General features: G+C 42.3%; 1 protein-coding gene across 5 annotated transcripts in view; it reads right to left on the bottom strand.

Annotated features, from left to right (window-relative positions):
• Positions 1-1210: 1210 nt before the first annotated feature.
• CFH (complement factor H) overlaps positions 1211-27328 on the bottom strand; it is a 45551-nt gene continuing 19433 nt past the window's right edge. The window contains exons 7-23 of one of the 5 annotated variants that reach the window (XM_082225431.1): positions 26388-26561; positions 25454-25654; positions 23923-24105; positions 23231-23407; positions 21355-21531; positions 20190-20363; positions 19043-19225; positions 18208-18387; positions 16193-16357; positions 15098-15268; positions 12443-12619; positions 10926-11102; positions 10516-10692; positions 8793-8969; positions 7346-7528; positions 3392-3588; positions 1211-1708 (exon numbers count right to left, since the gene is read on the bottom strand). In XM_082225431.1, coding sequence (XP_082081557.1) covers positions 1694-1708; positions 3392-3588; positions 7346-7528; positions 8793-8969; positions 10516-10692; positions 10926-11102; positions 12443-12619; positions 15098-15268; positions 16193-16357; positions 18208-18387; positions 19043-19225; positions 20190-20363; positions 21355-21531; positions 23231-23407; positions 23923-24105; positions 25454-25654; positions 26388-26561 — 2888 coding nt within the window. In that variant the 3' untranslated portion in view covers positions 1211-1693. Of the gene's footprint in view, positions 1709-3315; positions 3589-7345; positions 7529-8792; positions 8970-10515; positions 10693-10925; positions 11103-12442; positions 12620-15097; positions 15269-16192; positions 16358-18207; positions 18388-19042; positions 19226-20189; positions 20364-21354; positions 21532-23230; positions 23408-23922; positions 24106-25453; positions 25655-26387; positions 26562-27328 lie in introns of those variants that run through there. The other 4 variants (XM_082225430.1, XM_082225433.1, XM_082225432.1 and 1 more) reach the window with 4 other exon arrangements.

Raw genomic sequence — 27328 nt, 5'->3', positions numbered from 1 at the left:
GTGCCCTCAATCTTTCCCAACATCAGGGTCTTTTTTCCAGGGAGTCTTCTCTTCTCAAGATCTGGCCAAAGTATTGGAGCCTCAATTTCATGATCTGTCCTTCCAGAGAGCACTCAGGGCTGATTTCCTTAAGAATGGATAGGTTTGATCTTCTTGCAGTCCATGGGACTCTCAAGAGTCTCCTCCAGCACCATAATTCAAAAGCATCAATTCTTCGGCGATCAGCCTTCTTTATGGTCCAGCTCTCACTTCCATACATCACTACTGGGAAAACCCATAGCTTTAACTATACGGACCTTTGTCGGCAAGCTGATGTCTCTGCTTTTTAAGATGCTGTCTAGGTTTGTCATGTTAAATTGCCATGTTGGCACTTTGCGATAAAGTAGTGGGTTTTGGGTTGCAGTTTGGGCACTCTGTCTCCAAAAGGTTTGCCACCACTGTCCTATACCCTTTTAAAATGTGGGTGTTTTTTTGGGGGGGGGGGGTTATTGGGTTGTTGTTTTCATTTTGATTATTATTTATTATTCATTTATAAAACAGCAAAATATATAAAGGGAGCAAGAGGACTTAAGATTGGGAAACAGAGAAGCGAAAGAAACAAAATCTATCCCTAGTTAGGGAACATGCACAAGATAATGTTATTGCATTTTGGGCGTACCAGAGATATATGATTGCTTACTGTGGAAAACAGGACTAGAAAGGTTGATTTGACAGATACTTTCATGGTTTGTTAATATTGGGATTTAAGGACATAAGAAACAGATCTTTACTCCCAAATTCCAGTAGCCACCAATGCAGCTACATATCTCATCTGTGGGGCTGTTAATATGCCAAAGGGTCAATACACTTGTCTGAGCATATTCAAAAGCAATAGTAATAGCCAGGGGCATAATGTGGTCTTTCAGATTTCAGCAGTGTCCTATGTGGGGCCCAAATTCAGCAACACCCCCCTTCTGTTCTGTTCAATTCACCATGTCATAGTTGTGATGCTCTGTGATGCCCCAGGCTCAGTGCCCAGTGCAGCAGAACCAGTCACACTGATCTAAATCCGCTTCTGTAATACTACAATCTTATAAACGTTAACCCAGAAGTAAGTTTCAATGTACTCAATGGGGTTTCCTCCCACAGGCATGCAAGCTTGCTACTAGTACATTAAAAAACAATAATTTGTATGCTATGCGTTTTTATTATATACTAACAAAGGAAAGAATTTTTTATAAACAAGTGCTTTTATTTTTATTTTGTAATGAACATAATAGCCCTACAAGCTTAGAAAAATTCACTGCAGTTTTACACAACTAGTGTATTATTTACAGCTGCTAGGCCTCACTGAGAATTCAAAAGTCCAGAGCTGGAAATGTCTATATAAAACTGTTGGGTTATTGTCTCCTGGTGTATTTCTTTCCTTCCTATAACATTTCCCACGATGCTTTCAAGTAGAATTTATTGAACGTGAACCAGGCCTACATCTATACTCATTGTATCAATCCTTAAAAGTTACAAGTGTGCCTTCAAGGAAGTCGGCTTCCAATTTTAGGTCCATGATCCATTGTGAGCAGCTGCATATAATCCATGGGGAAATCTATTGGTGTTTGTGAAGAAGTAGCTTGATTTGATAATATTAAAAATAAATCATCAATGAATTTTGAAGATCAGGTGCTGGTTAAAAATGTCTTCTGTATGATTCTTCCAGTTACTTTTGTTGTTGCTGTTAAATAGAAAGTAAGCAATGAAAATGTAAGGTTACATACATACATAATTATCCTTTGTGTAGATACCTACTAAGAGTCTTTGATTAATTTATTATATTAAACTGGTTCCATATGCAAGTAACACTATGTAATAAGTATAAGATGGTTTCAATTTTTTTTTGTCTAGAGTCACTCAACAGACACTGCACAGACCCCATTGCACAATCATTGCTGCCATTATTACTTTCCAAATTATCTGTGTTACAATAAAAGGTCAAACATCATTTTCCATGAGTGATGGCATTAAAAATCGCATTCCACATGTACAAAATATGCCTTGCTAGGCAAACATTTCTGATATTGATAGGTAAACTTTAACACTAATTTAAAGGGTTGGACTCAACCCAAGTTTTTTAAAAAAGGTAAAGGACCCCTGACAGTTAAGTCCAGTCGTGGATGACTCTGGGGTTGCAGTGCTCATCTTGTTCTATAGGCCGAGGGAGCTGGCGTTTGTCTGCATACAGTTTTTCCGTGTCATGTGGCCAGCATGACTAAGCCGCTTCTGGTGAACCAGAACAGCGCACAGAAACACCGTTTACCTTCCCGCTGGAGTGGTACCTATTTATCTACTTGCACTTTGACGTGCTTTCGAACTGCTAGATTGGCAGGAGCAGGGACCGAGCAACGGGAGCTCACCCCGTCGCGGGGACTTGAAAAACCAGTCAGAAATCAGGTGCTAATACAGACTCAGTGTTGCACCGCAAAGAAGAAGAAGAAGAAGAAGAAGAAGAAGAAGAAGAAGAAGAAGAAGAAGAAGAAGAAGAAGAAGAAGAGTAGTAGTAGTAGTATTAGCAGTAGTTTGGATTTGATATCCCACTTTATCACTACCTGAAGGAGTCTCAAAGCGGCTAACAATCTCCTTTTCCCTTCCTCCCCCACAACAAACACTCTGTGAGGTGAGTGAGGCTGAGAGACTTCAGAGAAGTGTGACTAGCCCAAGGTCACCCAGCAACTGCATGTGGAGGAGCAGAGACGCGGACCCAGTTTAACAGATTACGAGTCTACCGCTCTTAACCACTACACCAGACTGCTGCTGTATTTATGATACCAGCTGAGATTTTTTGGGTGTGTGTGTGTGAATTATGGAACTATCCTGGGGAATATTATGAATCCATTCATTCAGAGTGAAAGAGCAACAAGAGATGCTTACTCCACAATGTGACGATTCTGATGCTTAGGAGCACTGAAGTTTAAATGGTCCTGGTGAATTTATTCTAAAGGCTGAGTGAAGAAGCACTAACACACTTGTAGCATTTCATACCCAAAGTTGGATTGTGTCATGGCTTAATTTGGGCTTTACTTGTGGCATCAGAACTATTTTTTTCTCATTTTAATTCTGTCTAAGACTTTGAGAGAGAAAGGAGAAAACAGTGAAAGAAAGGGAAGGTGAGAGGAGAAAATAAGAGATGAAAATAAGAGGAGAAAATAAGAGAAAATAAGAGATGACTCCTCCCAGAGTAACTCTGGGAGGAGAAGAGAAAAAACGGGCATAGCTGGATAAAAATCGAAAATCTGCTGTAGACCAACAACATTTCAAAGACATTTATTTTGTAATGCACATTGCTTCCTATAGCTTAACAAAAATCACAACGATGTGTGTTGAATTTTCTGTTATTATGCTTTAACTGCAATGTACCTACAGGTATACATCTTGGATAGTCCAACTTGCCCTCTCTACATTGGGCTCTGAAGGGAGGCGAATATGGATCTTCCTGAAAGCCCCCTTTGCAGGCAAACTCTGTCACGTCTCCAGATGCAGAATAGATTTTATTAGCGTATTTCCACCTTAGCTGTATATTGTTTTGATTCATATCTTCTTCGGTTGCTGTACAAGGAGCTGTAGAAAGGCACAAATCATGTCATCTAAGAGATTAATTTGACAACGAGGAATTCACTTGACCAAAGCAAAAAAAACAAAAACAACACCCTTTGGATTGTGTCCAAAGTTAGTCATACTCAGTCAAACCCACTGAAGTAAATTGAGATTGATAATGTGGTCCCATCAGTGGGTCTCCTCTGAGGAAAAATAAGTAAAGCTTGGGGCCTACTATACCTAAAAGTTCATTGACTTCTGTCAAATGAATAAATAAATAGCAATTTGAATATTTTCCCCATTAAAACCAATTGGGAGTCACAAGCTTTAGATTTTCTGAGTTGAGAATCAGCCAACATGAAGAAAGCATCAGTAGCAGTCCACATTTAATTGGGCGCTTTCTGAATTGGGGTGTAGTACCAATATTATTATACATTATATAGCAGTACCGTATTTTTCGCCCTATAGGACGCACCGGCCCATAGGACGCACCTAGATTTGGGGGGGGGAAATAAAGGGGAAAAATTATTTTCCCCCCCCAGGCACGGGGCTGGGGCAGGAGAAGCCCGAGCTTCCCCCGACCCCAGCCCCCAGAATGGGAGCCAGAGTGATGGCGAAGGTGAGCGCACCTTTGCCATTGCTCTCGGAGCTTGCAGGGGCTGGGGGTGGTGGAAGCCCGAGGTTCCCCTGCCCCCAGCCCCCAGAGCAGGTCCGAGAGTGCTGGCGAAGGTGAGCTTGCGGGGCTGGGGGGTGAGCTTGCGGGGCTGGGGTGGGGGAGGCCCAAGCTGGGGGTGGGGGAGGCCGAGCCGCACAAGGTCCCAGAGCGATGGCGAAGGTGCGCGCACCTTCGGCATCGCTCTCCGACCCGTTCGCGGGGCTGGGGTCAGGGGAAGCTCCGGCTCCCCACGCCCCCAGCCGCGCAAGGTCCCAGAGCGATGCCGAAGGTGCGCGCACCTTTGCCATCGCTCTCCGACCCGTTCGCGGGGCTGGGGTCGGGGGAAGCTCCGGCATCCCCCGCCCCCAGCCGCGCAAGGTCCCAGAGCGATGCCGAAGGTGCGCGCACCTTCCCCATCGCTCTCTGACCCGTTCGCAGGGCTGAAGACGGGGGAAACTCCGGCTTCCCCCACCCCCAGCCGCGCAAGGTCCCAGAGCGATGCCGAAGGTGCGCGCACCTTCGGCATCGCTCTGGGACCTTGCGCGGCTGGGGGGATAGCTTCCTGAAGCCTGGAGAGCAAGAGGGGTCGATGCGCACCGACCCCTCTTGCTCTCCAGGCTTCAGTGAAAGCCTGCATTCGCCCCATAGGACGCACCCAGATTTCCCCTTCATTTTTGGTGGGGGAAAAGTGCGTCCTATAGGGCGAAAAATACGGTATGTGGTTTACCAAGTTATTCAAGAAGACCTCAGCACTTTTTATTCCAACATGACCTTTTTGGTGGGATGACAGAAAGGGCACTTGGTAGTGATTTTATTGACAGTCTTTCCATTGTCCCATCATTCCATAGGGAAACTAGGGGCTTCACAGCATTGGTAGGGAAATCCCCCAGAGCAAAGGGAATCTCTCATGTTCTATAGGTTTCCATGGGCAGACCATCCTAATGATCCCCTACTCCCCCCTGCAGGGAAAACCTGCTACCACAAAGTTAACTTCACCAGGACATAATCCACCTGTGACAACCGCTCCCACCGATGGGACATTCACCATCTGCTTTACGACAAAGGTCAAATTGAAGGTATGACATAAGTTGGGCCCACATTGTACTGATAGACCCCTGCTGTTGTCATGGTAGCTATGAGGTCCTTGAGTCAGTCCAGACTATGCAGCCTCAGCATGTAAATGAAGTCTCCAAGCACAAATATCGCAAGGGCTGTCACATGGGAGAGGGAACAAGCTGGGTTTTTTTGATGTTCTGGCTCAAACCAATGGCTTCAAGTTACAAGAAAGGAGATTCTGACTAAACACCAGAAAAAACTTTCTGACAGTAAGAGCTGTTCCACCTCCCTTGGGAGGTTGTGGACTCTGCTTCCTTGAGGTTTTTAAGCAGAGGTTGGATAGCCATCTGCCATGAATGTTTTAGCTAAGATTCCTGCATTGGAAGCTTAGCCTAGATGACCCTTGGGATCCCTTTCAACTCTATGATTCTATGAAGTGCTTGGGGATTCTCCAGTACAACTCCCCAGATCAACTCCACTAGCTTAAACAGAGAGGCTGGTGAACATCAGACCGAACAGTACACCAACAGGACCCCTGTTTTGTGTCTCTGGCCCAACAGCAGGAACAACTCAACCCTGGCTCCCAGGTGGACTGGCTTCCTGGAGAGGAAGATAGCAGGTCAGCCCCCTCATCCATGATCAAGTCATGGAGGAACGTTTTATTGTGGCCTATCAGGGCATTCAGTAACAGCAGAACAAGATGTGAGGGTTGCCAGTAATTATTAAGTAGTGGGTTGACAAAGCAGACGATACAGAGATTTCTCCAAGTGGTTCTTTATAGTAAGCTGGAACTGAACTGAACTGAACAGCTCAGCCGGCCTGCTTTTATAGGAAGCTGGCCGTCAACATTGTAACAACAACACCCCAGGGTTTCCTGCCTAAATTAACTGACGTGGACCTGAGTGAAATATATACACAATACCCCTGGAGGCCAGGGTGAGCACTTCAATACATAACAGTAATGACAGCCCAAATTTTGTCAGAAGAGGCAACAACCTTAAGATATCTCCCGTCCCTTCTCTTTATCTAGGGTAAAGAACAATATGGTATCCACAAGTGGTTATTGTTAATGTTCTTTTTAAACTATTGATTTTTGTCCAAAACATTACAGTGGTACCTCAGGCTACATACGCTTCTGGTTACAGACTCCGCTAACTCAGAAATAGTACCTCGGGTTAAGAACTTTGCTTCAGGATGAGAACAGAAATCGTGCGGTGGCAGTGGGAGGCCCCATTAGCTAAAGTAGTACCTCAGGTTAAGAAAAGTTTCAGGTTTAGAACGGACCTCCAGAATGAATTAAGTTCTTAACCCAAGGTACCACTGTACTACAGAAGTTTATAAGTACTCAGTACCGATCGCACACTCCTGCAGGAGATACTTTCCTGCAGATCACATGGGTATACAGTGCTACCTCAGGTTACAGACGCTTTAGTTACAGACTCCGCTAATCCAGAAATAGTACCTTGGGTTAAGAACTTTGCTTCAGGATGAGAACAGAAATCGTGCTGTGGCAGCGCGGCGGCAGCGGGAGACCCCATTAGCTAAAGTGGTGCTTCAGGTTAAGAACAGTTTCAGGTTAAGAACGAACCTCCGGAACGAATTAAGTACGTAACCAGAGGTACCACTGTACAACGTGAAGTTTGAAGGCTTGTTATAGATATGATTAACCTTGAGGCCCATCTAATAGTTTGTTGATGTCCTAGCTGTTTGCAGTGAGAGGCATTGAGGGGAATTTGAATTCACGGCTGCGAGGAAAGTGGAAAGTCAGTGTCTGAGAGGAAAACCTTGCAAAGGGAAAGAGTTTGTGCATTCTGGGGGACTGTTAAACTACATGGCTGCCTATTATCAGTAAAGGCACCCAAAGTTTGGTGGGTGGCTCACTTTGCTTCATGAGAGAACTGGAGGAGCTGGGATGGAGGGTAACTAAAAGTGTGTAGTAAAGCAAAAACACATATAGAACAATGCCAACTGCTGACACCACACTGGTGCCACTAGGTCACAGGTTTTTGAATTTATTGAATATCCTTCAATAGAACAGAAAAAGCAAAGATTTAGAGAAATTTCCTGTACCTATGCATGTTGGTGTATCTGTCCAATGCCCGTTGACACATCGTACATATTCATCTCCTTGCATATTGTAGAGAGCTTGGCACTTATACCGTACACGTGCCCCTGGCATATATTCCGAAGTTGCCGTGCCCAGAAAGTCTCCATTTTCAATAGGAGGTGGAGGACCACATTTTCCCGCAGCATCTGTGGTGATGCATTGAAACAGAAAAAGGAATCTATTACATGGCACTTATTAGGATTACACATATGGCTGTGCACACAAGCATTTCTATAATTCAGCTTCTACAACAGGAAAAAAGAAAAGTATCATGCAAAGATTTAATTTAAAAAGGAAGAAAAGTTTTAATATACGTTTTATTGAGCTATGTATATCTGCTTGGCAAAAAAATCAGTGAACAAATTGTCTTTCTAATGTCTCTTCAAGTGTGGCTGACATTCCATCAGCACCTCCTTAGTTGGTCAAACAGACCAATCATTAAAACAACTAGAACCTATTTTGACATGGATGGGATTTCATTGGGGAGGGGGAGGAGCCGGCTGTCCTCTGAATTTTGCTTAGCTCTTCACTATCAAAATTTATCATATTATGCTGTTTTTGAAAATCTCTTTCAGTATCTTGCAAGTGTCTATTTGTAAAAATTGATTCTGCAGAAGCATAGAAGTTTATAAAATGCTGGTGCCTATAACAACACAACTCTCACCACCTCAAATGGCATACTTCAAGGTACACAGGCAGCTCCCAGTCATCTAGAGCTGAGTAATCCAGCTGAACAATTGACTCAACAATTTCCTAGAGAACAAGAGGGCACGTGTGTGTCTTGAGAATGCATCAAGTACTATAAATTCTACTTGAATTTATTATGGAAAGGTTGAGATATCTCAGTTCTTCTGTACTTATTACAGCTGAAGGGACACTGGCTACTAGTGCTGGAAGAGACAAAAATACTTCTAGTCTATCCTTTGCTATGAATCACAGTCATCTGGGAGGGAGACTGGAAACTGATCGGCATAGACAGTCTAGTTCAACATGTGCCACAAACAGATGATTACATCGCAAACAGCTCAAATTGATTTAAATAAGCATCACAAGCCACCTTGTGCTGTGGAAGACCAATTTGGTCTGCATGGATTTCTTCCCAATCACAATCGTGATGATTGGTCAATGAAGGAAAACTACCACCAACTACTGAGTGATCCCATAGGAATCTCCATCAGGCCCATTCTAGATGAAGCTTGTTGGTTTTCCCATAGCATACACTTCAGTCTTGACTTCCTCTGGTATATTCCTCATAGCCCAGAGATTAGCAGAAGGTAAATAATAAATGACAGTCCAAGACTATGCAAGAATCCGCACAGTGCAAAATTTAACATACAACTTTATTTTTTTTAAAGGAAGAGTGTTATATTCCTCTCTTTTAGACTATTTTAAAAATTGGACATCAAATACCTATGCATCTTGGTGGTTCTGTCCATTCTTTGTTCACACACTTTATTGTAAAAGCTCCAAAAAGGCTGAATCTTTGGTAACAGCGATAGCGCACCTTCTCAAGAGGCAAGTACCTTTGCTTGAGAGCAGTCGTAATCTGACCATTAGAAATCCGGGGTGGGGGAGGGCATGTTACATCTGAAATGATAGAGAAAACTTCTTCAATCCTTGAAAACATATTTTGTTTCCACAAAACAGCACCTACCAGTTTGTTCCAACATTCTGAGAGTGGACAAAAGATGTCATAAGCGAGGATACTGTCCAAACTGTGAGAATTGCTGGTCTCCAACCCCCATCGAGGGTATAGGCTCCTATCTACCCAGCTGTAACCATAAACACATGGACTTAGGAAAGAGCCCTGTTTGACGCTGAGTAAACCTGCACAGGGGGAAGCTGACGAAAGAGCACATGCTTGTGGGGTTGCAACCTCAAGCCATGAGCCTGCTATTTGCAACCCCAGTGCTGTCATTCTTTGTTATAAAAGTTAGAGGTCAAAAGTGTGTGCTTTTGTCAATGAGTCCAGGAAGAAAAGTCCCTGAAAATGGTAGCTGTATCAGGTCATTTAAGGGTAAGTCAAGGTGCATATGGCAACTCTTCTTCCCTGCTGCCTGGAACACAAAAAGCACTGAGGTCCACCTAGATCAATTTTATCTGTGTCCGGGATCCTGTGGCCCTCCAGATGTTGTTGGACTACATCTCCCATCATCCCCAGCCAGCAAGGTTGATGGTCAGAGATGATGGGAAGTGCAACAACATCTGGGGGGGCACAGGTTCCCCATCCCTGGTCCATATGGTCTGGTAGAAGCTCTACAGGAGTTCAAGCAGTGGTTTGTCCTAGCCTCCACCTGGAGATGACAGGGATTGCGCATAGAAAACCCGTCTTCGATCCCTGCTAGTACATTACAATATTGAAATTCTCCTATACAATTCAAGTCTTCTTTGAGCCCAAAATGCACAGTCTGAGAGGCAGTTTCCATACTCTATTGCTGCCCTTCCCCATCTGAGGCTGACTGGAAAGAGGCATGTCTTAACACTGGGATACCATTCTATCATGCAGTATTTCCTAGTGCAGAGGCAGAATTGCCAGCCTTCAGAGGAGGGCACATGGAAAACAGGGACTCCCACGGGGGGATAGTTTTCCTTGTTAGGACTTTAAAAATAAACTTATTTGGCTGTAACAGTAAAGCATGCCTCCAGTTTTAATTCAGAAATAAAATATCTGCCTTGGCCACCAGATATTTTGTAATCTCTTTCCAGTTTTTTCCACTTCCTTTTTCACATTTATGTTTAGCACACAGAAGGAAGATCAGGAACCCAGTATACCTGAAGGAGCATCTCCACACCCATCGTTCTGCTCGGACACTGAGGTCCAGCTCCGAGGGCCTTGTGGCAATTGCCTCACAGCGAGATGTGATGTTACAGGGAACCAGGCAGAGGGCCTTCTCAGTCGTGGCACCTGCCCTGTGGAATGCCCTCCCATCAGATGTCAAGGAAACAAACAGCTATCTGAGTTTTAGAAGGCATCTGAAGACAGCCCTGTTTAGGGAAGTTTTTTAAGGATTGATGCTTTTATTTTGTTTTTAGATATCTTGTAAGCCGCCCAGAGTAGCTGGGGAAATCCAGCCAGATAGGTGAGGTATAAATAGTAAAAAATATCATCATCACCTGCAATGCCAGGTCTTACCTACACATGTCGGTGGTTGTGACCACTCTTTATTTTGACATGTTACATTAGGTGATCCAGAGATTTCAAAACCTTCATGGCACTGATAATGCACCTCGTGGTCAGGCAAATAGACCTCTGCTGTCCCCGCCACAATGTCAGCACTGGCAACTGCAGGGGGCTCTCCGCAGATTGCATCTACATGGGGAGAGGAAACCAACAAATAAGCTTTTCCTCCACAAATTGTGCTTTCTGCATAATAGATAATCATCATTCTTTTTAAAAAAAGAATACCAGAACCTAATGTGAACGAACACAAAGAGTGCAAGAGCTTAATGCAAGCAAACCTTGCTTACAGACAGAGTCGCCAACTTTTCAAAAACATTGCAAAAACCTTTAGAATTGTTACCCAGGCATAACATGCAACATACCTTCACAGGCTGAAGCTTCCGACCACTTTCCTTTGCGGCATGTAATATTCCGTGGTCCTTCTGTAGCATAACCTGGTGCACAGTTGAAAGCTAATAGGTCCCCAGACTCATAGCGATTTTTTATTAACCCTTCATATGCAGCATCAGTGAGTCTGGGGGGCTCCCCACACGACTTTTCTGAGAAGATAATACAAATGAAAATATGATTCCCAAAAAATGTCACCATACCTGTGTCTGGATTTCCCTACTAAAATACTGAACAAAGCTGCATTTCAAAGGCTGAAGGGAGTTGTGTGTTGTTGGTTGTTCCCCCCCAAGAGTGAGATATGAAGGCAGGCAGAAAGTGGGGAGAGGGATCAGTAATCAGAGAACTTCACAATGGGTTAAATGCTGAAGAACATAAATATTACCGGGAAAGAAAACAGATGGTTTAGTAATTTAATATGTCTGCTATGGCCAATCTACAGAATTTAGATATATGTTTAAGTCTGGCCAGGTCCTTAGTCCAGAGGTTTTCAAACTTTTATACCACCTTCCTAATTGCCTGCTCTCAAGTTTCAATTTGACTCCCAAAGAAATCCTAAATACTGCAGGATTCTGGAGTCACAACCTAAAGCACATTCTCAGTTTAAGCAGGACAGTGGCTATACCCAGTGCTTTTTTCCCCTGGAGTACGCATACTCTTAAACATTTTGTGAATCTTTGTACTTTTGTCCATTTACTGTATTTATTTTCCCCAATCTGAACTATAAAATGGTGATTTTCTTGAGTCAAAATGAGAGTACCCCTAAACATTTTCTTAGAAAATAAGCACTGGCTGTATCTGTTGGGTTTTGCCACTGCCCCACATAATCTTACAGTGCAGCCCATAATACACATTATGCCTTTTGCTGCTGTGCATTACAGGGGGAAACCAGTAAATGTGGATCAGGTTCTATCGATCAAGTTTTCTTTCACAGACGCTTGTCTGTTCTGACTAGGGATGGTAAGCCAGTAGACTAGCTTCTCACTGAGGAGCCCCTGAAAAGTTTCTGAGACATTAAAGTGCTGCCCAAAACCAAAAGCAAGGTCATGGTTGAAATATTAAAGCAACAAAATGTTAGACTGCAAGTTGAATTACCCTCAATTCTGCAAGAGGGAGAATATTTCAAAACTCTGAATGTTTGCTGGTTGGCAGGACACTTCAAGTGAGGCAGTGTCACAATTTCTATAGGTTTGGCAAAATGTCTTCCATGCATAGTCTTGATGGAATAAGACTGAAGTCTCATTGGATATATAGTTACCCTCCACTTTTGAATGGAAGCTGAGGTCCAGCTTTGAGGGTCTAGTAAATAAACAACTATCTGACTTTTAGAAGGCATCTGAAGGCAGCTCTGTTTAGGGAAGTTTTTAATGTTTGATGTTTTATCGTATTTTAATATTCTGTTGAGAGCTGCCCAGAGTGGCTGGGGAAACACAGCCAGATGGGTGGAGTGTAAATAATAAATTATTATTATATCATAAATGTATTTTCTTACCTCTGCAAGTTGGCGGTGGGGACCACTCCCTATTTTCGCATGTTGAAGTACTTGATTCGCCAAGTTCAAAACCTTCATGGCAATGATATTCCACACTTTCACCAGAAAGATACTTTCTCTGGGAACTATTATTTACCTCACCATGGGCAATTGCAGGGGGATCTCCACATCTTGTATCTGGAAAGGGAGTTATATAACATGCGGTCTTCATGAATACAATTAAATGGCATAAAAACATTTCCAGAGTGTTTCATATGCAGAACTGCTCTCTCCTTTTTCTTCTGGTAGAAAGTTTGAGAGGCAGCCAATTCAAAGTCAGTTTACAAAGTGAGGCAGGGAAGAAAGAAATTTGGAGGCTTATAGTATTGCTGTGATATCTGTTATTTTATTAATATGTGCACTGCAGATGGGAGAGTGGTTAAGTACCTAGACACCCTAAGTAGGTTTACCAAGAAGTTTTTTCCAGTTAAGTGAGTCAGTGGGGGTTATTCTCATAAAAATGCACTTATGATTTCCGCTACACTTTCCATTCCGTAGTTCAGGGGTTGTCAACCTGGTCTCTGCCGCCTACTAGTGGGGCGTTTCAGGATTCTAGGTGGGCGGTAGGGGTTTTATGGCACAAACTGAATCCTCCTCCCATCGAGCACTGGTGGGCGGTAAGGAAATTTTACCATCAAGAAAGATGAATTAGTGAGCGGTAGGTATAAAAAGGTTGACTACCCCTGCCTTACTTAATTCAAACCACAGCGGCAAGTCGTAAGACTGCTTAGCTCAGTACCATGCATACTATCTTTCATGGAATGCAGGATTTTATTTTCTCCTTTTATGCCCCATTATAGGCTGCCAATGAAATATGCAGGGTGCAATGCTATTGTCTTGAAAGTTGAAGAATGGAGGAGTTATTTGCAGCCAAGCGGTCTCCTTCAGGCATTCAAGTTCTGTATGCAATGAAGGCTTGTGTAAGGAGGATGGTGGCAACTCCCTCCTTCCTCTATGCATGTTCACTGAATACCTGAACAGAGTTTGTCCGCCCGAAACGGCTTCAACCCAGTATACCTGAAGGAGTGTCTCCACCCCACTGAGGTCCTCCTTCAAGGGCCTTCTGGCGGTTCCCTCACTGCGAGAAGTGAGATTACAGGGAACCAGGCAGAAGGCCTTCTCGGTAGTGGTGTTCGGACTATGGAAGGCCCTCCCATCAGATGTCAAGGAAATAAATAGCTATCTGATTTTTAGAAGACATCTGAAGGCAGCCCTGTTTAGGGAAGTTTTTAATGTTTGATATTTTATCATGTTTTTAATATTCTCTTGGAAGTTGCCTAGAGTGGCTAGGGAAACCCAGCCAGATGGGCAGGGTAAAAACGAGAAAATTATTTATTTATTTATTATTATTATTATTATTAATTAATTATTTTATTATTATTATTATTATTATTATTATTATTATTATTATTATTATTATTCTGCCTGGGTATGCAAAGAAGAGTGGGATATACAGTCAATCAATCAATCAATCAATCAATCAGATCACATCATATATTTTGCTTCATCTTCATCAGCTGTGTAGGGGACAACAGGGGAAGAGTGTAAGACACTTGGTTGCTACTTATGGCATCAGCTGCCATTCGTGTTACATCTAATTCCTGCCATTCTATTGCAGGGGCTCCCAAACTTCTTGGAAAGAAATTCACCATGGAACACTATCTCCACCCTTATACCAAAGAAACATATTTATTTATTTTCCTTTCCAATCTCTTCACAGAACACTTGGAAATGCTTTGTGGAGCACCAAGTTCTCCATGGAGCAGAGTTTGGGAACCACTGATCTATTGAATAAGCATCTTTATTACCCCACAAGTGCATTACTATTTCACAAAAAAGGTAAAGGACCCCTGGATGGGTTGCGGCGCTCATCTCGCTTTCAGGCCAAGGGAGCCAGTGTTTGTCCACAGACAGCTTTCCGGGTCACGTGGCCAGCATGATTAAACCACTTCTGGCACAATGGAACACCGTGACGAAAACCAGAGTGCACGGAAATGCCGTTTACCTTCCCACCGCAGTGGTACCTATTTATCTACTTGCACTGGCGTGCTAGGTTGGCAGGAGCTGGGACAGAGCAACGGGAGCTTACCCCATTGCAGCAAGCCCAAGAGGCTCGGTGGTTTAGACCACAGCAACACCCACATTCTTGGTTTGAAGGTTTGAATCCCCATTATTAAATAAGAGCCTGATGGGTCAATGGCCCTTCTAGGCCAGCGTTCTGTTCCTCAAGTGGGCAGCAAATGTCTGTTGAAGACCCACAAGCCTGATCTGAGCGTAAGAACAATCTCCCTTCCTGTGATTTGCAGCAACTGGTATACGCAAAGTATAGACATCAATGGCCTTCTCCATGAATTTCTCCAGTCCTCTTTCCAAGCCATCTAACTTGGTGGCTATCAATGTCTTCTGTATGAGTAGGTTCCAAAGTTTAACTGTGTCCTTAGAATAATTTGAGAGAGGAATTGCCATTTTGAGGCCACATTGTCATATATATTTTCTAGTTTCTTTTCATTTTTGAAAAGTTGTGCTTCTTTAGATTATAAATCACACACCACCACCCTCAATTCTCTGACTTCTTGAAAACAAAAAAGGGAAATATGAAAGGAAGATCATACTAACCTAAACAGCGTGGTGGGGTTTGCCACTTTCCATTGTCACATTTTATTTTTTGTGGCCCTTGAAGAAAGAAGTTTTCCTGACATCTGAAGCTTATCTCCTCACCACTCTTATAGTTTCTCGTATCAGTTATGTCAATGGCATTGGGAAGCTGAGGTGGTGGTGGACAGAATGCTTTAATAAAGAAATAAAAGTCCATTAGAATTCAATGATATAAAGTTATGCAAGGAAACTATGGAAAGTGAGCATCTAGTCAAACCTCCTTATCCCTTGAATGGATTCAATGTTGCAATGAGTTAGTTGCATTGGTCTTGAAGCAAAGAGCTGCCTGGTAAAACCTGCAAGAGAAGCAGAACTTCTCCAGTTTAGTTCCAGTGAGATCCCCATGTTGCCTCATCAGGCTCTCCAAAACTCAGTGCAGGTGAGGTGTCTGTCTACAGAAGTGTGGAGAGTTGTTGCCGCTCCTGAAATTTATATTTGCAAGCTACCCTTCCTCTATTGCAGTTTTAAGTTGTGTATGGTTCAGTTCAGCTTTGCATGCTTCTTGTGGTGCATGAGAACATACCAAAAAGGTTCTTGCTGGCAACCTAAATCTGACATGTGAACTCAACCCAGATTTTACTATTATAGAGCTACCGGAAGGTCACTCTTGAGAAAGTAGCAAGATATGCCACCCAATCCAGTTTTGTGTGTTTCTGAATCCTGGGCACCACAGTTAAGTTGACCTCCAGGGATGGTGCTCTCAGACAGGGATGCAGAAGGGAAAATGTACCCTGTGCCTCTGTTTGCAAGAACCAACAGCCTGTGGTGACTGCTTTGCAAGCTGCTAAGTCCATGGGTCGAATGATTGCCTTTCCCATGTGGCAGCAATGCTTCTGCTCCTGAAGTGGATAAACTAATATCCTGATCTCACACCAGCCGAGTACATAAGGCATGCAGAATTCATGCAATCTTAAATGTGATCTTTCCAAAGGAGCTGAGTCTAGCCTACCCAGGAAGGCACTCCTGAACAGGTCTGTCCCACTCTTGCTTCCAGTGGCCACATCTGTCACTCAAGTTGAGAAACCATGCATTTGTATATAGCATGCAAAACTGTACCTGTGCATTCTGGCTCAGGTGACCATTTTCCATTAACACATTTTGTTTTATGCTGATTGGAACCACAGATGTAGGTTACAACGTTGCTGTGCATAAACTCTTTCTCCAGAGAAGCATATGGTACAAACTTGGCATTCTGTGGACGTCTACATTTTGCTGCAACATCTAACAATTCAAATATTGTTCAAGTAAAGTTGTTTGTTAGCAAATCACAATCAAATGGAGTTAGTCAACTAGAAAATCTCACTGGTATTTTTCATGCACATCTATTTTCCAATACGCCTTTCAGTCTTTATTGCAGTCAATCCTTGCAGCAGTTTTGGAGGAGAAACCATAATTATTGCCATTTTTTATAGGGCAGCTGAGGTGAAGAAGTAGTAACAGACTTGATTAAGACCACAAAGTATGTCTGTGGCAGAGGTCTCCTGGCAGTAGGTCTAATTTCCTGTCCAATGGATCACAAGCATATAATTGCTTATGTTAATAAATGGCAATTAAATATGAAAAGTGTCTATATAAATATGAGTTGCATTTATTTGTAATGGTATAGCTTGACACTCAGCTCTATTTCTCCTTTACATCTCCAGGTGAGGCAGTGGAAGTTTTTGGACCAGCGTCTTGCCTTGGTAATGGACTGGATGAGAGCCAACAAACTGAAGCTCAATCCAGATAAGACTGAGCTACTGTTAGTGGGTGGTTTCCTAGACCAGATAGGTGGGAGGTCGCCTGCTCTTGATGGGGTTACACTTCCTCTGAAGGAGCAGGGTCGTAGCTTGGGGATACTCCTGGATCCTTTGCTGTCGCTCGAGGCTCAGGTAGCCCGGAGTGCCTTCCATCAGCTTCGGCTGGTGGCCCAGCTACTCCCCTATCTGGACAGGGATAGCCTAACTACTCTTGTTTATGCTCTGGTAACCTCAAGGTTAGATTACGGCAATACGTTATATGTAGGGCTGCCTCTGAAGACGGTTTGGAAACATCAGCTGGTCAGAATTCAGTGGCCAGGCTGGAGCAAGGCTGTTTGAGCATATTACACTGATCGTGGTCTGACTGCACTGGCTACCAATTAGTTTCCAGGCTCGATTCAAAGTACTGCTTTTGAACTATAAAGCCTTAAACGGCTCAGGACCACAATACCTCAAGGACCGCCTCTTTCCCTATGAACCTACCTAAGATCATCTTCTGAGGCCCTCCTTTATGTACCTCCTCCTCGAGAGGTCCAGAGGGTGACAACACGACAATGGGCCTTCTCTGCAGTGGCTCCCTGTCTGTGGAATGCTCTCCCCAGGGAAGTTTGCCTGGCGCCTTAATTATACACTGTTAAGGCGCCAGGCAAAAACGTTCCTTTTTAACCAGGCCTTTGGTTGATTTGATTTACCCTTTTAAATTTATTTTTTTGGGGGGCTATTGGCTTGTTGATTCTGTTTTTATTATGTACCGTATTTTTCGCCCTATAGGACGCACCGTCCCATAAAGCGCACCTAGTTTTTTTTGGGGGGGGAGGGAATAAAGGAGAAAAAATTATTTTTCCCCCAGGCGCGGGGCTGGGGCGAGGGAAGCCTGAGCTTCCCCCGACCCCAGTCCCCAGAATAGGCAACTCTCCACAAGCCGTGGGAGCGCAGCGCCCGGCTCCCGTGCCTTGCGGAGAGCCGCGCCAAGCCTGGGCGTGTTGAGCTCAGCGCGCGCGGGCTTCAGCACGCAGGCAACTCTCCACAAGCCACGGGAGCCCAGCACTGGGCTCCCGCGCCTTGCGAAGAGCTGCGCAAAGCCTGGAGAGCGAGAGGGATCGGTGCGCACCGACCCCTATCACTCTCCAGGCTTCAGCGAAAGCCTGCATTCGCCCCATAGGACGCACACACATTTCCCCTTCATTTTTGGAGGGGAAAAAGTGCGCCCTATAGGGCAAAAAATACGGTATTTTGTGGTTTTATATCAATTTTATTCTGCGAACCGCCCTGAGACCCCTGGGTATAGGGCGATATATACGGTAAATTCAATAAACAATAATAATAGCTTACCAACACATAATGGTAACTCCCACTGCCCATGCAGACACACAGCTTCTTTAGTTCCAACAATGAAAAAACCTCCATTACATTCATATGCCACAGTTTCGCCATGCAGATATCTATCTGAGTCAACACTGACAGGGTGTCCATTTCTAATATTTGGAGGTACTTCACAAGCTCTGGGTTCCTCTGTTGAAAACAGAAGGAAATGATGTGAAACAAAATATGAGTTCTGAATTTTCTTAAAACTATAATCTCAGTCCCTAGTTGTTTTGGCTGCTCATTCTCTTCAGCCTCTCCTACACGCCAGATAAAAAATGCCAAGGGAAGCTCTTCATTTTTCAGCTCATCAGTATATATTGCAGAAGTAGAATGAAGAGGCAGACTTTGATATTATTATGGCTGGTATGATTTTAACTTCATTCTTAATAACTGAACATTGATTTGTTGTTATTTTTCTCTGTTCAGTTTTGATCTTATTTCCAGTTCCAAGCATTGGAAACTTAAGGCTGGAATTTAGAAATGGATTCTTTTATACCACATTTGGGAGCTTTAGTTTAAACATAGCATTTCAATGATAAAGCAAAGCATGAAAGACACTTAAGATGGTCTGGTTCTGCTTCATATGGAGACATCAAATGTTACGCTCCACTTTCCCTTCAGCAGACCTTTTTCTTCTCCTGCAACCTGGGAAACTTCTGGGACAGAATTCCCAGCATGTAAATAGAAAAGAAATCCTAGTGGAATATATGCACATGGTGGACTTTGCTGAGTTAACAAAAACTGTTTTATCTGCACATAGCATTTGCCCTGTGAACATGCCTTAGTTGCACCTGTAATTTACCTTTGCAGAGTGGTAAAGATGTCCACTGTCCATCCAAACACTCAATCAACTTTGATCCAGTCATTGCAAATCCGAAATTACACTTGTATTCCACCTTTTCTCCATGTTCATATCCTTCCTTAAGGTCACCACTAATACTGCCATCCGAAATGCTGGGGGGTGGCTGACAAGGATCGACTTGTGCTGGAAGTAAGAGAGCATCACTTCAGTCTTGTATCTGTTGACTCAAAATAAGTCTAGACAGCACACCCTTCCACATAGAATTTTCAAAATTATGAAATGATGTTGGATGCGCTGAGTTCCAGCCAGTTGTGTGGAATGGATGGTGTCATTTATGTGGGAAAGACTCAAATGATCAACACTACTCATGTAGCTCCTAGTTTCACCCATTACCACTAACTGTGTAGAGGAAGCCAGGGGGAAATGGTTGTCATGTTGCTGAATGAACCCCCCCCCCCCAGCTACAGATAGGTAGGGATGCTCACACAGGGCCATTCTGGGGCTACTCCTGCTTTACATAATTTTGCTTATACACATGGTAGCAAGGAATATAACCCCTGCATATGATGAAATTTACCTGTATCAAATGGGACTATATAATGGGGTATATTGCGTGTATAACATACCATATTTTTCCATATAATTTTGTGTTTCATTTCATTTCAGGCATTTTCTTTCTCTTTCAAAACTCAGCAATGCAGAGACAGCTTGGACATAACTGGCTGGTTGATGCAATAGGCAGTGCAATGTGAGCAAATCTCAGTCAGGTTGGAACCAGCAAATTCCCTACATAAATCTGTTAAAAACACATTCTTCCTCCATTGCTATACATGGAGCTGCCTTTATTTATATGTAATCCAAACTCCAGCAGCTAATTTGCTCACCCCATTGTGTGGATTCGAACCCCCGACTTTCCAATTAGCAAGCCCAAGAGGCTTAGTGGTTGACACCACAGCGCCATCGGCGTCACCTCCTTCCCATACTCCAGTGACCACACAAGACTAAACAAAATATATATATCTATGCACTAGCCAGTGAAATCTTCCCCAGTAAGACTTGGGAGAAACATTATTAAAAAAGGCTGCCAGGAAATTTTTAAGCACACTGATATTTACTTTTTGTATAAGCTATGAAAAAAAATGCATACCTTTACATGTTGGGGGCTGTGGAGACCATCCAAAATGATAACACTGGGCAGAGTCAGGCCCAACTCTTTTGTACTTTCCGCGGCAGGAAAATTTCACCACGTCTCCGTGCTGATATTGGCTCTTTCTAGGGTCAAGTAGCCCATTCTCCAGAAGGAAACCATCACAATGTATTGCTAAAGGAAATGTTGAGCAAAGCAGATTGAATATAATTAAGTGCATTTCAAAACAAACATGCCTCAAATTAAGCTGCTGAGCAAAATGTTTGCAAATGTTCATCAAACTTATTGCAGGCTTGCATAACCTCTGACCCCCTGGGAGTGGAGACCAATAAATCTTTAACAAGACAGCATGCCATGTTTCTCGGCTATTGGGTGAGTCCACCTTCCTCATACCTTCAAACTTTCCGTGCCTGAAAATCTCTCTAGAAGAAGTCAAATTCTATTTTCTCACAACAACAACAACTGGCACACTCAGGTGAGTTGCTGGTGCTACTCTTAATCTAGAAGATGGTGTGAATTCTTTGAACAACCTGAGCTTGGATATATTCCATTAACATTTTGCTTTCCTGTTGTTTTTTCTTCATTCTTTACATTCCAGGTACATTCCAGTCTGCCTGGATGGAGGAACCACTGCAAAAAGGTGCTTCAGTTGGGGTATTTTATTCTCAGATGTTTTCTCTGAACTCTGAGCAAACCAAACACATTGTTAAACACAGAGCAAGTTGCCTGACTCCTATATGTAGCAATTTCATCTACAGAATCAGATTGCTAAAAATCCAGCTTCACATCTTACTTTATTACATCCGAGATGAGTACATATATTCTTACTGATCATTATTAATTAGATCACGGATGTATGCCAACTGGAGGTATTTTAGTTTTGTAAAATCGTTAGGAATCACTGGGAGAAAATTACTTGAAGAAAATAAAGGATATTGCTGGTTATAGCAATATCTGAAGAGAAACCAGAGTATTGCTGGTTATGACATACTAGATAATCCTAAAATCTATATCTAGGATAATTGGAGGCCTTGCTTCTGGAAGATTATAAACTAGTGGCCTGTGTATGTAACCACATAGAAAACATCAGTGAAACAAACCTTATTTGATTGACAAAGGCTGTGTTATATACTGGTAATTAAACAAACGGTATTTTATAACTTACGTAGACATTCAGGATTTGGACTCCATCCATTCTCTGTGCATACTACATGGTCACCTGTGGCCTTTTTAATGGTTTCAAACCCATCTTTACATTTGTAGTGAAGTATTTCTTCAAACAAGAAAACCAACTGACTTGTGTTAAAGATTACATTATTTTGAGTTGGTACTTGGCATGTCTCTGAGGAAATAAAGAATGAATTATATTTATGATTGGTTTTATATCATCAGTTTACATGCTCTAAAATCTTGCTAGTTCAGACTCCATGAACATACGTGTGAAATTAAGATTTTTTTGCCCCAATATGCATTACTTTACAGTTGTTTAAATTGAATTGCCTTTGCCATTCTACCACCAATTCACTCAGTTTGGAGAGTCCCTTTTGGAGCTCTTCACTGTCTCTTTGTGTTACAATGACCATGAACAATTTAGTATCACCAGCTTCCCTGGCCATTTCACTGCTCACCTCTAACTCTAGATTGTCTATGAGCTAGTTAAAAGGAACAGGTCCCATTACTGATTCTTAGGGACTTCACTTTCTGATTCCCTTCATTCAGAGAACTGTCCATTTCTTGCTTCCTGCTGGTTAACCAATTCCTGGTTCATAAAGGACCTTCACCTCTTATTTCATGACTGCTAAGCTTATTTAGGAGTCTTTGGTGAGATACCTTGTCAAAAGCTTTTTCAAAGTCCAAGGGGTCAACCAGATCACCACCATTCATATGTGCCTGCTAACACACTCAAAGAACTCTACTAGGTGGGTGAGACAGGATTTGCCCTTACAGCAGCCAGCCTGTTTTGACTTCAGCAAGATTTCTTTTTCTATATGGTTGGTTATTTTATTTTTCACAATACTTTCCACAAATTTCCTCAGAACAGGCATTAAGCAAGCAGAAATTAAGCAACTTTAACCTCGTACCTATGGGACCGCCTCTCCTGGTATGCCCCGCGGAGGACCTTAAGGTCCACAAATAACAACACTTTGGAGGTCCCAAGCCTCTAGGTGCTTAGACTGGTCTCAACTAAGGCCAGGGCCTTTTCAGTACTGGCCCCGACTTGGTGGAATGCTCTATCACAAGAGACTAGGGCCCTGCGGGACTTGACATCTTTCTGCAGGGCCTGCAAGACAGAGCTGTTCCCCCTGGCTTTTAGTTTGGACTCAGTCTGACCCTTATATTTCCCTCCCCTTGTGTTTTTGATTTATGGGCTACTATTAAAATAATGCTGCATTATAAATTGTATTTTAACCTGTATTTTAATAAACTGGTTTTTTGTTTGTTTGTTTGCCCCCCCCCCTAATTATGTTTTATTGTAATTTTATTCATGTTAGCCACTCTGAGCCCAGCTCTGGCCGGGGAGGGCGGGGTATAAATAAAATTTTATTATTATTACTACTACTACTACTACAACTTCCAGGCTCTCCCTGGATCCCATTTTAAAAACTGGAGATACATTAGCTATTTTCCAGGCCTTATTATGAAGGCTAATCTAAGGGACAAGTTACATATTGTAGCTAAATGGACAGCAATTTCACATTTGAGTTCTTTGACTACTCTAGGATGGATTTGCCAGTTTGCATTTCATCAATGAGGCCTAGAACTTTGTCTCTCATCAATTGATTGGCAAGAAAACAATTTCTTGTTGTTAGTTTGAGTCTCCTGCTGTAATACGTTCCTCAATATTTTGCTTTCGAAATTACTACCACTGAAAGAAGTTGGAGGAAACAGACAGAAGAAATCCATATTGTGTAGAGTTTAGCCAGGTTGCACATGGTTATCAGAGCAGACTGCTTTTTAAGCTTAAGTTAATGACTTTTCCAATGTGTGGTCTGAACCAACCCATTTTTCATCCATAATAGATGATTCTTTAAACTGCTTACTGATACACTTTGGTTCAGGCTTCCACCCTTCTTCATGGCATTGTATATCTCCCGTTTCCAGTCCTTGTGGAGTTGTGAAGCCATGCTGACAGCGATATGATGTTTTGTCATTCAAATTATATTGGTCTCTTCTTTCAGTGAAAAAGCCGTTTGGTGGTATCGCGGGTCGACATATTTCTAATGAGGAAAAGGAACATATTAGATACATGAACCCATAAATTATGGTGAGCTTTGTTAGCTAAGAATCAGCTTCTTGTGAAGTCCACTACAATGTTTCATAAATTTCTCAACTGAGATCTAGTCTGGTTAAGTTATGTAGCTCAGGTTTTAGAGAGACTTTAAGGTTCATTCCACAGCCCGTCAGAAGTCCCACCCTTTGAGTACAAATATTAAACAAGTTCTTCCAGGTTCAGCTCCATCTACCACATGTTTGGTAAGTACCCAGACTGCTTGTGATTGCTTCACCCAGTGAAGAGGAGACGTTCAGAAGAGATAGGTGCTGCAAAGGCCTCTTTCCTCTGCTGTTCATTACAAATCAACATGAGATTTGCAAACATGCACATCCTTAAGCTTTCCTATAACTGTGAGAAGTCCAAGAAAATAATATAATGTACTGGTTCACATCAGGACAGGGCAGGCTCCAGGTTCTCAGGTTCTATATTGTCAAATTGGATTCCATAAATAACACTTACTTTTTACATTACAACGTGGAGTAGGTATCCAGCCATTTTTGGTGCACACGGCCTTAGCTTGTTGATTTATAGCATCATATCCAGCCTCACAAGAATACGAAATTTCATCACCTTCTATGAACTTCTGCCAAGTATGGGCATTGAATGTGCCATGTGCAAGCTGTCTAGGAATATCACATTTTTCTAAAAGGGGGGAGGAAAGGTTACATCATTGATTGAGACATATTTTGGCAATTGAAATCTTATTTTAAAGATAGATGGTGCATTACTCAAGAGACGTCGTTTAAAGTTCTCCTATATGCTTTTGCAACATATAGATGTAGAAAATAGACACACAATATGATTCATAAAATAGGTCTTCATGTGTTGAAAGAATCTTTAGGCGCCACAGTGACACACCACTTTTTTTCTCTTTTAACAAGCTTTCCTAGCTGCTTAAATACGAATTGATCCGATTCATATTTGAATCTGAATCTGTATTTGAACATGAATGTTATTTCCCTTTGCAAAAAAATACAGAAACCAAAACACAGAAATTCTTCGAAATTCTCACTGCTCTGAATTTTGCAATGCAGTTCTCTGGCCAACTGATGTGTAGAAAGGTGCATATGCTAGGGTACTGTGTGGATTAAAATACGTACATATTTGGAAAATAGCATACAAAAATGCATTGTGTAGGGGGAAATGGCTTTGCAAAAATGTGTATGTTAGGCAAACTGCCATACAATATTAGCCAACATTTATTGACAATTTGTCACTACACACACACACACACACACACACACACACAAACCAATAAACTGATGTGGAAATATGGAGAAATGAACTTAAGATTGGAAAAATTAGAAACCCAAAGAAACTAAAACTAACAGATTTGTCCATCACTAACTAGAGGCCCCTGGAAGCGGGGGGACGGGACACATTGTGATGCGTGACATATAGAGAAAAAGAGAGATGACTCCATAGGTATCGGAGGGCAACCATTTTTTTCTCCATACAGTTACCCAGGAAGGGGTACCATGTGTACCATGGAACCCCTTCAAATACCATTATAACTATTATTTTTTATACTTAAAGAATAGGCGTATATTTAGGATTTTGTCTTAAAATATTGCACAGGCAATTGACAGAAGGGACTTACAGTGTACTTGTGTGGCGATCACAAGGATGAGAGATTAAGATGATCCAACCCACCCCTACGTCCATAGCCACCTGCCCAAATGCCAAGATCTTCCACTGATATCAGGGGGTGGTGATCACAGAGAAAGCCTTTCCATCAGCCCCCCCCCCACATATGGAACACAATCACCACTACCAAATTGGTCAACCTGGTACTCAGCTTATTATATTTTTGGTGCCATATGAAAATATTTTCATATTAAATGTTAAAGTTTTCCACTCTGATTATTCACTGTTTAACCACGTTACACATTTTCCTTCCACATCTTTCGGAAGAGGCATATTTTGTGTTTGCACATGGTCGTTTCCATTTCTGATCAAAGTTGAGAATGCAAGGAAAATGTTAACTTACTGAAGCATTTTGGTTCTGGATTCCAGCCGAGTTTGGTGCATGAACTTCTAGCCCATGTTTCTTTATTTATTGGTAGAAAACCATCACGACAACGATAGTCAACTGTTTGTCCCACCCTTCTTGGAAAATAGTAGTTTGGATAGCGTTCGTAGTAATCAGATAGTTGTCCATTCTCAATCCGAATATAGTCACAGTTCTTTGCTTTGGAGAAGATGAGAAAAAGGTTAAGCCAAACATAAATAAATCAGGATGTTCCACTTGCTATTTTCCTTGGCTGGCTGGTTTAATGGAGGATGCACATTTGGCTCAAGTGTATCAGTGTCTGAATATTATTTGGGTTTCCCTCTTTGGTCTGTGTATGAAAACAGAAATAGATGACTGTGGCAGAAGATGCAGGTGGTCCCCAGACCCACGTTTGCTGCCAGGAACAGTCAGAGCTGGGGAAAGACAGTTTGCTGGGGCTTGAAGACCACAGTCTTCTCCAGCCCTAAGATAAGCTTTTGACCCTTAGAACAAGGACATAGGGTAATGGTGCAGGGAACTCCGATATTTTAGCAAGCATTGAAATCAAATCTTTGCAAAAAGCTCGAGCCTATGCAGACATTCAGTCGGATGTGCCTGCATCCCTATTTCATCCGATATATTTGTGAATGACGGCAATAAAACTTTGTACTTGGGAACAACATTTCAGTGGGCAAAAATCTGAGCCCTTACTTTGACTGTGAATAACCCAGCCTCCATCCAAGGGACCCCATGTGCCTCCATGCACAGCCCCTGACCTCCAGTCATAGAGCAATAGGTAGAGGTTCATGGCTCTCCCTGCACACACACCTCAACTATCATCGTGATGGGCATATAATTCATAAACTACAAAGTTGGATGCATTGAATGATAGTTGTTCATGTTTTGAAACTGCAAAGAGAAAGCTACTTACAAATACATCTCGGAGAAGGAGACCACCCTGTCTCTGTACACATGGAAGTGGATTGGTGGTTCTGAAGCTGATATCCAGGCTCACACTGTGTTTCAATTGTGTCATGATATTCATAGTGACTCTGCTTAGGATGGTAGTCGCCATTTTCTATTTGGGGTTGGGAACAGACAATTTCTATGGAGGAATACAAGGAGGACACTTGGTCAGCAACAGATCAAGCAACAAACTCTTTCCCTGGCTAGATATAATTCAGTACATCGGTATGAGAACGTATTTATTATTTGTTAAAAACAAACTTCAAAGCGGCTTATGAAATATTTATAATTTTTTCAATAAGATAGAAAAGCAATAATTTCAAAGACCAAAGTCTTAATAAGGAATGGGGGAAATTTATATCTTAAAAACCATTGTAAACAGCTAAAATCGTTAGTCAGGTTGGACTAACACTTGCAGTTTAATGGTGAATTTTGGACATAATGGAGATGCAAAAGATTTGGATTATTATAAAAGATGCAGGAGGAAATGACTAACAATAGGACCCACAAAGGAGATGAGGGAAGTCCAGGAGATTCTGTGGAGTCTTGTTTCTGTATGGTATGTTGATATGTTATTGCAAAATTTAATTTGAAAAACCCAAATAAATTTACAAAAAAAGAAAGTAAACAATAATAATAATTTTAAACTTTCAAAAAGATAAAATAACAGTAGAATAAGAATAGGTTAAAATTCACACCTAAACATCTTAGAAAAAGATTGCAAAACCAGAATCAGTGGAACTTGCTAAAGAAAACTTACTTGATTAACAATATGTATTTTTAAATCAGCCAATGTCTGAATTGGGGGGGGGGGGTCAAAGCTCATGCAAAAGTCCCAGGCATTGTCTGAAGATCAGGCTGGGACAGACCCCTGTCTTGAAACCATGTAGAGCCAGACTGAGCTAG

This window comes from Podarcis vaucheri (assembly GCF_965113315.1).
Source record: "Podarcis vaucheri genome assembly, chromosome: 6".
NCBI lineage: Eukaryota > Metazoa > Chordata > Lepidosauria > Squamata > Lacertidae > Podarcis > Podarcis vaucheri.
This window is presented reverse-complemented; position numbering and strand designations above follow the sequence as displayed.